General features: G+C 37.4%; 1 protein-coding gene across 2 annotated transcripts; it reads left to right on the top strand.

Moving 5' to 3' along the window:
- The first annotated feature begins 6,464 nt into the window (after positions 1 to 6,464).
- LOC102819744 (keratin-associated protein 11-1-like) lies at positions 6,465 to 7,016 on the top strand. 2 transcript variants are annotated; one of them, XM_006862524.1, is made up of 2 exons: positions 6,465 to 6,840; positions 6,901 to 7,016. In XM_006862524.1, exons 1-2 carry the CDS (start codon positions 6,465 to 6,467, stop codon positions 7,014 to 7,016), a joined length of 492 nt encoding a protein of 163 aa, XP_006862586.1. The 2 variants fall into 2 exon arrangements, with proteins under 2 accessions (XP_006862586.1, XP_006862585.1); XM_006862523.1 differs by having other exon boundaries at positions 6,465 to 7,016.
- Positions 7,017 to 11,365: the final 4,349 nt, after the last annotated feature.

The raw sequence follows: 11,365 nt of genomic DNA, 5'->3' as shown, positions 1-11,365 counted from the left end.
ACAACAACAACAACAACAGTTTCTGGAGCCTTGTTTTCCACCAATGCCTTCATTGCACCTTGGACTTCTTCCTTCAGTACCATCAGTTCTAATCATATGTTACTGCTTGAAATGATTGAACATTGACTATTGTTTCCAGTGACTCTGTTTCTACATTCCATTCTCTTCTGATGCTTTCTGTATCATTCAACATTTTGTCCATAGAATTTTTCAATATTGCAAGTAGAGATTTGAATTTTTTTAAATTCTATCAGCTTAAGAAATGAAGAGCAAGTTCTTCCTTTTTGTGTTTTGGTGTTCTATCTCCAGGTCTTTGTGAATTTCATTCTAATACTTGACTTTGTGTTTTCAAGCAGCTCTTTACTTCCCATTTCTTCCATTTGCTTTAGCTACTTTATGTTCAATAGTAAGTTTCAGAGTCTCTTCTGACATCCTCCTTAGCCTTTTCTTTCTTTCCTGTCTTTCTGATGACCTTTTTCTTTCTTTGTATATGATGTTTTTAATGTCATCCTATAGTTTTTCTGGAAGTCGGCCATTAGTGTCTAATGCATCAAATCTATTCTTGAGATGGTTTTTAAATTCAGATGGGATATATTCAAGGTCATATTTTGACTCTTATGGACTTGTTTTCATTTTCTTCAGCTTCAGCTTGAACCTTCATATAAGCAATTGATGGTCTGTTCCACAGTGTCTCCCAGACCTTGCTTTGCCTGATAATATTCATCTTCTTTCCTGTCTCTTCCCACCATCTGGTGAGCTCCATAATCACCTTTTATAGTGTTTTTAAAAAGAGGTATTTGCAATGAATAAGTTGTTGGTCTTGCAAATTTCTATATTGTGATTTCCAACATCATTTCTATCACCAAGGCCATATTTTCCAACTACTGATCCTTCCTGTTTTGTTTTTTTTCAACTTTCATATTCAAGTCACCAGTAAATTATCAAATCACTTTGACTGTATGTTTGATCAATTTTAGACTGGAGAAGTTGGTAGAATTCCTCAATTTCATCTTTACTGGTTTTAATGGTTAGTAAGTAAATTTGAATAGTAGTGATTTTGATTAGTCTTCCTTGCAGTAGTATAAATATTATTCTATCTCAGATGATAGAATTGTCTTTCAAGAAAGATTTTGAAATGTTCTTTGTGATGATGAATGTGATGCCATTACTCTTCAATTGGACTTTCTTGACATAGTAAACCTATGATTGTTGGATTCAAAATGGCCAGTACCAGTCCATTTCAGCTCATTAATACCTCTGAGATCTGATATTGTTCTATTACTATTTATAAGGATATCTGTGGCTAAACTTTCAGAAGTAGTCTGCCTGTCCTTCTTCTGAGACTGTCTTAGTTTGGAAGCTCCACTAAAATCAGTTCACTATGGGTGACCCTGCTAGTGTTTAATGTACTGGTGACATAGCTTTTAACCATCACTCAAGCAAAACGGGCAAACTGACAAAAGAGTGGTAGGTTAGGTTAGATTGTATTTTTAGGCAAAGGAGTTAGAATTCCAAAACACATTCTGGGGAGATATATTTCAATCACAAGCACTATACATAAACAATAAGGAGTCCTGGCTGTATAGTGGACAATGAGCTGGGCTTCCAAACTGAAAGACAGTAGTTTGAATATTTCAGTCACTCCATAGGAGAAAGATGGGACTTTCTGCTCCCATAAAGATTTACAGCCTGAGAAACCCTATACAGGGTCATTATGAGTCAGTACTGACCTGGTGGCAAGCTACCACCACTACACATAAACAATACCACGTATGATCACAAGTGGATCCACTTATTACTTAAAAGGAAGAGTTTTAAGCACATCCCAACTACATATGGGTTTTCCCACATGAGAACTTGTTGTGACCAAGGAAGCTGCAATTCTACTCACCTTTTTGATGTCAGTTGGCATCAAGTCAATTCTGAATTGTTACATTCCCATATGTGTCAAAGTCGAATTGTGATCTATAGTATTTTCAATGGCTTATTTTAGTAGATCTCTAAGTCTTTTCTGAGTTGCATTTTGGTTAGCAGCCAAGTGCTTAACTATTTGCACCACCCAAGAACTCTCCCTTTGTTGATAGCACCTTAGTTTTGATCCGCAATAAAAGCACACATGAAATAATAGAAGAATTTGAAAACAGCCAGACACAGAGCAGGATAATGGTTCAGAGGAGAATTTCTCAATATTATCTCTATCTCCTGAGGGTTTATTATTTTTGCAAGTTGTTGATTACTGTTCTCAGATTCTAAAAACAGCAACTATTTTTTTGCTAGTCTTTGCTTGCTTCTTTCACTTTGTGTTTTCATCCCTTCAGTTCCTTCTAGCCTAAATGATTCAGCTCTTATTATGATTGATGCTTTTCAAGCAGAGTTTGGAGAATGAATTTCAGTTTAGTGTTATGGTTCAAATCACCCAGTTTTGGGGGACATAGCATGTGTTTTAGTTAATAAGAACTCTGGAGATTCAACTCAGAGGTCTGTGTCAAGTTAAAAAATGAAAAGCAGGGTAACTTAACCAAGAATGTATTTAATTTTTAAAACAACCATTGTGTTCTGCCCTTGAACGTTTTAATTTACTTTTTTAAAAAATTTCGTAAGGTAAAGAATAGCTTTAATTGGAGAGTGTAAGCATGCTGATAAAGTGCAGAATAGCATAGGTTCCGTTTGTATTCATTAATTTCTCATCAAGTTCACTCTTTGTCCATCTAATGAGTCTAAGTCATTTTCTTTAAACTGGTATTGGTTAACATTATTGTCAACTTTGCGATAAAAAATGCCCCTTTTGCATATAAAATATTCAGCCTCCACACATGCTTAGCTCATTTTCCTCTCAAGCTCTTGGACTTGGAAGTGATTCTGTTTTGAGTGAAATAATTGATCATTTCCAGTCTGGGATAATTATTGTATAAGGGTTTGATTGCTCTGTACAAATGAGAACAAATTATTCATCTGTGATGAAATAATGGGTGGTGGTTCTTTAATCTCCTCTGTCTCTTAACACACCCTCCCATTCACTTCATGCTCTGTAGACATGAGAATAATCTTCATAAACCTTTTCTGCTGAATTGAATTTCATATTTCACATAGCTATGTAGTGATAGCTGCTGGCTGTATCAATTTTCTCTTACATACCAATGAAAGGATGATTTATTGATTTCATCTAACATCATTGTAGAATTAGAATTGGGTAATGCTTTTCCAGTTTCAAATGGCTGATAGTTTCTGGTTTTTATTCTTAATCCAAATAAATAGTCTAAATGTTTGTATTTATAAAATAGAATGCAGGAAAATATTAAATAGCCTTCCTTACTCTCTATCCTGAATCTTGTAAGTTACTGTTGTTGTTATGTGCCGTGGAGTCAGTTCTGACTCATAGTGACCCTGTACAGGGTTTCCAAGGCTATAAATCTTTACAGGAGCAGAAAGCCTCATCTTTCTACCACAGAATAGCTGGTAGTTTTGAAATGCTGACTGTGAGATTAGCAGCTCGATTTGTAACCACTATGCTACCAGAGCTCCTTTTTTTGTAAGTTACTAGTCATAGCTATGTTTCAAGAGCTATGTTCCATTTTGTAGGTGTTAAAACACAAAGAAGTTAGTTGAGTAGCTCTCTCAGGTTTCTTTACTAAAAGATGGCATTGGCTAGTGGCTGGAAGCTGACTGTTTATGAAATATGATAATAAAATGATTTCAGAGTTTGGAAATCATGTTTTTCAGGCTTGCCACCTAGACCAGAAAAAAAATAATTCACTCCTTTGCTGTTCTCTATCAATTAGTAAGTGGTACGCTTCACCATTTTAAATAATTGTAATATAATTATAATTTCAAATTATAGCTTCAAGCTATTGATGACTCTGTTCTTCTTGGTGGGCATCTAGTGAATTTGCATTTTATTTTAATAAAGTAAAAATTGCAAAAGATATACAGAATATTCTCAAAGCTGAAGTGCTTGGAACTATTCCATTTGTTTTTCTTTTTGCTTTTTGTTAATCACTTGATTAACCTGACAAAGAGAAGACTATGTCTTTTTAATTTCCACCTATGAGGAACTGATTTACTCTTTAATATGATTTCCTAATCACTTTTGTCCTTCTTTTAACCAGTATCTTAATTAGTTTTGACTCTTGATGGCCTCATGTATGTTAGAGTAAAACTGTGTTTCACAGTGCTTTCAATGGTTGTTTTTTCAGAAGTGGATTTCCAGGCTTTTCCTATGAGCTACCTTTGGGTGAACTTGAACCTTCAACCTCTGAATAGCAGCAAGTCCATTCACTGTTTGTAGCTCTGATACCCAGAGAATTCCAAGGTATCTTACATTCTTACATATTTCATTATTAACAAAGTAGGCTAATAATGCCTGGCTTTTTTTTTTTTTTTTAGCTAAATATAAGGGAACTTCAAAAGAGTATGTGGAAAAATTCCTTCTTTTCATTCCATTTTTCTACAAACTTTTTGAAGCTACCTTGTACAAATTGTGAGACCTTGGTGAGCCACTCAACCTCTCTGAACTTCAATTTCTTCAGGTTACAGAATACCTAGCCCATGATCTTGCTGGAAGTGTTCGACGAGATGCTGTGTGTGAAGTCTCTAACTGAATGGTAGAATCACCAAAAGCTCTCCTGTGTAACTTTACTACTGACTTCACTTTTTTGACCCTTACATGAATCAGTACTTTTTCACACACAGAAGCTTACTAATTCTGAGCTGGTAGAAGCCTTTAAACTACTCATCACTTTACAGTAAGCAGCCAGCCATGTGATGGGGACTCTGCCCTTCTTCTAACACTAACTGGGGCATTCTCTGAGATGGGAAGAACACAGTGACAACATTGTGGAAAGTAGTCATCTCATTTATTTCACCTTGTTTCTGGTGCAAATCATTGAGAAAGATACCGGATATTGAGTTCTGGTCCTGAGATTCATTATACAGTTCATAACCCAGCATCTTCTTTTTTGGTGTGTTATTAGCTTCCAATTAGATACCTGGGGCATTTCCAACATGTTTTCAGTGGAATGTATAGAGATGAGTGAAGTATTTTGCAAGGGGACTTTTGATGAGTTCTGAAGCTTTGTGGATGTTTGAAATGTAATCTACCTATAGCCCTCAAATATATGTAAGTGCATTTTCATCCCCCTCCCTTCTTCATGTAGACCAGTTTGTGAAATGAGTCAGATCTTATAGCTGCTTTTAGGTAGACATATTGCCGATCACTGAAGAAGTGTTGAATTATTTTGCTCAAGTTGAAGTGATTGATTCATCTGTGTACCAGTGTACAAAAAGGAGCAGACTATTTTGTTTAGATGAATTAAGAGTGTGATATCCTTTATCACAGTTTCCCAATAATAAAAATAATAATTAAGTTTTATAGTATACCTTTTGCCCATCAATCGATTACCAAACATTAAGTGCTTGTTTCTCACATTCTTCCCTAACTTTATCCCTAGGGGAGCTAATGACCTTGAAGAGTCTTTGGTTTGTCAGTACATAATTAAAGTGCATACGTTCTATAAGTATTTGTGCGTACATAAATATCTTTGAATGTATTGAACATTTTGGGTGGAAGACATTGTACTCTTTCAAATTAACATTCTAATAGTTTTTAAAAAATTAACTAAGTCTGTTCTACCGGCATATTAATGAGACCCATGAGTCATTCTTATCCATTGTTATTAGATTAAAAATTTTAGGAATAAAGCTCATCTAATTTATTTAGAAAGGCACTTGGCTACAAATGCAGTCACACTTAATTAGCTTCTAATTTGCTTTGTTGCTTGAACATAAACTGTGATTCTCACTGTCCCCTACACCTTTCTGTGGGCATCTTGCTTTGATCAGTTGATTAATTTTCAAAGCTAGTTCACACTCAGGATGCATGTCTTTGTGTCCTTTTTTTTCTGGAAGATTTTGTCATTGTTATGTTGAAGCATATACCCTTCCTATTAAAAACCCCGTTAGCTATGAAACAGTGACTGATTAAATTATGTTTTAAATGTATTAAGTGCCAAAACAAACTCAACAGGATGTGTACTTGTAAATCGTCCCAGTTAGAAGGGAGAGAGTGTGTGATGGTAGGCTGGTGGTATGTTTGGTGTTATAGTCAGATGGACACTCATCGTATTTAAGCAAGATGAATGAGGGGCGAAGTTTGGGCACGGATGACCAATAGCTTTGAAGCTATAAGCCAACCTTCTTAATCCTACAAATAAGTTCAGTACAGAAGACTTATAGTTTAGTTACCAAACTATTAAACTTTCTTTATGAGGGTAACAGCTTCTCAATAGACAATTAAACTGTAGATTCACAAGATGTTCTAAGACAAGCTGTCTGAGCCACAGAAGCTAGGCATCCAGAGCAGGAGCCCCACCTACCAACAAGGATATATAAAAGCTGTGAAGCCTAAGGTGTCATTCACAACTCAGAACTTGCTTCAGCAAGGTACCCACATCCCTTTGACTGGCACCATGTCCTACAACTGCTCCACAAGGAACTGTTCTTCCAGGCCAACTGGAGGACGCTGCACAGTCCCCATGGCCTCAGTTGGCATGGCTACGTCTGGAGATGCTGAAGGCCTGAGTGGCATTCATTTGCCCAGTTCCTTCCAAACCGGGTCCTGGCTCCTGGACCACTGTCAGGAGACCTTCTGTGAGCCCACTGCTTGCCAGCCAAGTTGTTTCCAGCGAACTTCTTGTGTCTCCGTCCCTAGCCAGGTGACTAGCTCTCGTCAAACAACCTGTGTCTCCAATCCCTGCTCAACTCCCTGCAGCCGGCCACTCACCTTTGTCTCCAGTGGTTGTAAGCCCCTGGGAGGCATCTCCGGTGTCTGCCAACCTGTGGGTGGTATCTCCACTGTGTGTCAACCAGGGGGAGGAGTCTCCAGTGTGTGCCAATCAATGGGAGGAGCTTCCAGTGTATGTCACCCAATGGGAGGAATCTCCACTGTGTGCCAACCAGCGTGTGGGGTCTCCAGTAGGTACCAGAGGTCCTATGTGTCTACTTGCCGAAGAACTTGCTAAGTATGTAGGAGCCATGAACGAATGAAGAATACATGACCTGCCAGCTGTGTTTCCAGGATCTTCCAGCTTGCTGCCTGCTGACCCTTCTCCCACTGCCTGATTGCTGGCTGCTAGCCATCCACACATTGTCTTTGGCAATCTAAGACTTTTCTGGCCAGTGATAAGCCTATTTTAAGGGTTGATCCCTGGTACTGTATATACCTCTGGACATTTCCAGAAACTTATCATCCACGCCTAAGTCTTTGATGGTTTGGGCATGTTTTCATCTTGCTCCTGTGCCTTCTGGCTTCTGCTTTTGTTGTCTCTGAAAAAGGAGGCTTGTTTCACTATATATTTTTCAATAAACCTGCATTAGTTGGCATTTCAAATATATGTCTCAACAGAGTTCTTTATTTGAAAGGTTTTTTTTTTTTTTTACTGTCTATGAATCTTCCTATGTTGGTCAGGGTCTGATTATCTTTTCTGAACATTGAGGACAGATTCAGTCATTGTTTTATAGGACCGAACAAGGGATTATTTAATATTTTACTTGTTTAGAGAAAGTTTTTGGTGGTGAGCAAGGTCTGTGGGATTTGTTGGAATGACTTGTCCTCTATATATTCCAGTTATTATGGGCTCAGAGTAATTGCCATGTCAAAAGAAGAGAGCAACTTGGAAACCATGTACTCTGGGGAGTTGTATACTAAAGGGAACAATGGACTTAGTTCTTCCTTATCACAATGCTACAGTGGAAACCTTTCAGAATATTCCTCCACAATAGGGTTAGATGGAGGGAGAGAGGTACGATGGGAAAGTTGATGTTCAGGTTTTGAGAGTCATTTTATATTCCTCTCACTGCCTGTAGTAGATTGGTAGATACCCAAACGTCTTCTAAATAAATAAATACCAGTAAACAGTTACTGTCAAGTCAACTCTGACTCAGGGTGCCCCCATGTGCTTAAGAGTAGACTGTGCTTCATAGAGTTTTCAGTGATTAATTTTTAAACAGTAGATCACCAAGTCTTTCTTCTAAGGTGCCTCTGCATGAACTCAAACCTCCTGTCTTTTGGTTAACAGCTGAACAAGCTAGCCATTTTCACAACCCAAAGACTCCCTGAATAAATAAAACCTCTATGTGTTAGTAAATCCATGCAGGAGGGACTTACAAGAAAAATTAAACACGTGTTGGTTTATTTTAATACTCAGACCCTTATCTCTGCTTGCTTTCATTGGAACCCTTGGAACTGATAAAGCAAACTCTTTGAAACTTTGAGGCCATGCTCATTTTTCCATTTTTTAAAGAAGAGAGAACTGGCTAAAAATTGATTTACTTTAGCTTTTATCCTAAGTTATGACCAGGAACACATCTAGATATTTCCTTTTCAGAGCTGCTCAAGGAGAAACAGAAGTGGGAGATTTTGAATGAAAATGGAAACATCTGAGGCCCAGAGACATGGGCAATGGGTGATTTTCTCATAACAGGAGGTGCTCAGTGCCCCCTTAAGAATCTAATCATCAGTCTCTCTTGTCAATACAAAATCTTTTTTTTTATGTCACTGGTGGCTTTTCAGAGAGGCAGCAGGAATAGATGATTTCTGTATGATTAGAATATTCTCAAATTTTTTCTACTGCTGACTCTAAGAATAAAGGATTCCATATAGCAAAGAAATGTTAGTATGTTTAACTCACACCATTCCTCTGTTAGTTTGTCCTACTGTGGTGGCTTGTGAGTTGCTGTAATTCTAGAAGCTATGCCACCAGTATTTTAAATACCAGCAGGGTCACCTATGGTGGACAGGTTTCAGATAAACTTCCAGACAAAGACAGACTAGAAAGGAGTGACAAACTACTTCTGAATATTTAGTCACTGAAAACGTTATGAATAGCAGAGAAACACTGTTAGATATAGTGCCAGAAAATGAGCCCCTCAGGTTGGAAGGCACTCAAAATGCAACTGGGGAAGAGATGCCTCCTCAAAGTAGAGTTGACTGGGATGACACAAATGGAGTAAAGCCTGTGGGAGTAAAGCCCACAGGACCTTCATTTGCTGATGGGGCACAACTCAAAATGAAGAGAAACAGCTGTAAACATCCATTGAAAATCAGACATGGAATGTATAAGTATGAACATGGGAAAATTGAAAGTTGTCAAAAATGAAATGGAATGCATAAACATTTATATCTTAAGCATTAGTGAGCTGAAATTGACTGGTATTGGCCATTTTGAATCTGACAACCACATGGTTTACTATGCCGGCAATGACAAATTGAAGAGGAATGGAGTTGCATTATGTTGTGTTAAGTGCTGTCGAGTGTATTCCGACTCATAGCAAACCTGCACAGGGTTTCTGAGGCTGTAAATCTTCACAGGAGCAGAAAGTCTCATCTTTCTCCCTTGGAACAGCTAGTAGTTTGGAACTGATGTCCCTGAGGTTAGAAGCCAGGTTTGTAACCACTACACTACTAGAGCTCCTATATATAGCATATATGTATATATATTGTCTGTACACCACTAGTCTACCAGTGTGTTGCATTGTAGTGGCCTGCATGTTGCTGTGATGCTGGAAGCTATGCTGCCGGTATTTTAAATGATGAAAGGCCACCCATGGAGGGCAGATTATACCTGAGCTTACAGACTAAGACAGACTCCGAGCATGGAGAGGTGGACTGCTTCCAAATATTTGGACACTGTAAACCAATTAATAGCAATGAAACACTGTCAGATGCTATCAGAATGTTGAATATTAGAACATGATGATTAGCACCAGAATATTGTCAGATACAGGGCTGGAAGATGAGCCCCTCAGATTTGAAGGCACTGAAAATAATGACTAGAAAGAGTTGCCTCCTCAAAATAGAATCGATCGTGATGACAGGATTAGAGTAAAGCTTTTGGGAAGTTAATTTGTTGATGGGGCACAACTGAAAATGAAGAGAAACATCTGTAAACATCCTTTAATAGTTAAACATGGAATATACAAATTATGAATCTTGGGATAATGAAAGTTGTCAAAAATGAAATGGAAAACATAAACATTGATATCCTAGGCATTTGTAAACTGAAATGGTGTGGTATTGGTCATTTTGAATCAAACAATCACATGATTTACTATGCCGGAAATGACAAACTAAAGAGGAATGACATTGCATTCATCATCAAAAAGAATATTTTAAGATCTATCTTGAAGTATAATGCTGTCTGTGATATGGTAATATCCATACCTAGAAGGAAGACCAGGTAATACCACTATTATTCAAATTTATTCACCAATCACTAGAGCCAGTGATGATGAAATTGAGGAGTTCTAACAACTTAAGTCTGAAATTGATCAAACATGCAATCAAGATGTATTGCTAATTACTGGTAATTGAAATGCAAATGTTGGAAACAAAAGGAAACATCAGTCATTGGAAAACATGGCCTTGGTAATAAAAATGATACTGGAAATTGCATGATAGAATTTTGCAAGACCAATGACTTATTCATTGAAAATACCTTTCTAAAACAATATAAAAGACGACTCTATACACATGGACTTCACCAGATGGAACACACAAAAATCAAATTGACTACATCTGTGGAAAAATACAGTGGAAAAGTTCCATATCATCAGTCAAAACAAGGCCAGAGACAACTGTGGAACAGACCATCAATTGTTCATATGCAAGTACAGGCTGAGACTGAAGGAAATTAAAACAAGTCTACAAGTGCCAAAATATGATCTTGAATATATCCCACCAGAATTTAGATATCATCTAAAGAAGAGATTTGATGAATTAGACACTAATGACTGAAAACCAGAAGAGTTGTGGGATGACATAAAGAATATCATACAGGAAGAAAGCAAAAAGTCATAAAAAGAAAGCAAGACAAGAAAGAAAGAAAGAAAGAAAAGACCAAAATGGATGTCAGAAGAGACTCTGAAACTTGCTCTCCAGCATAGAGATGCTAAAACAAATGGAAGAAATGAGGAGGTAAAATAGCTGAACAGAAAGTTTCGAAGGTCAGCTGGAGATGACAAAGTCAAATATTATCATGAAATGCACACAAAGATCTAGAGTTAGAAAACCAAAAAGAAAGAAAACATCAGCATTTCTCAAGCTGGAAGAACTGAGAAAACAATTCAAGACTCCTCTTGAAATACTGAATGATTCTTTGGGCAAAATGCAGAAAGTACCAAAAGAAGATGGAAGGAATATACAAAGTCACTGTACCAAAAAGAAATGGTCTTTGTTCAACTGCTTCAAGAGGCGGCATATGTTCGAGAGCCAATGGTACTGAAGGAGAAGTCCAAGGTGCACTGAAGGCATTGGCAAAGAACAAGTTTCTGGAAATTGGTGGAATACAAATTGAAATCTTGCAACAAATTG

Source organism: Chrysochloris asiatica, unplaced genomic scaffold, assembly GCF_000296735.1.
Source record: "Chrysochloris asiatica unplaced genomic scaffold, ChrAsi1.0 scaffold00049, whole genome shotgun sequence".
Taxonomy (NCBI): domain Eukaryota; kingdom Metazoa; phylum Chordata; class Mammalia; order Afrosoricida; family Chrysochloridae; genus Chrysochloris; species Chrysochloris asiatica.
Note: the sequence above shows the minus strand (reverse complement) of the source record. Positions and strands in the feature narration are given on the sequence as shown.

What these genes read in the sequence shown, in the direction of transcription:
- LOC102819744 (XM_006862523.1), top strand. Translation starts at nt 6,465, where the DNA reads ATGTCCTACAACTGCTCCACAAGGAACTGTTCTTCCAGGCCAACTGGA.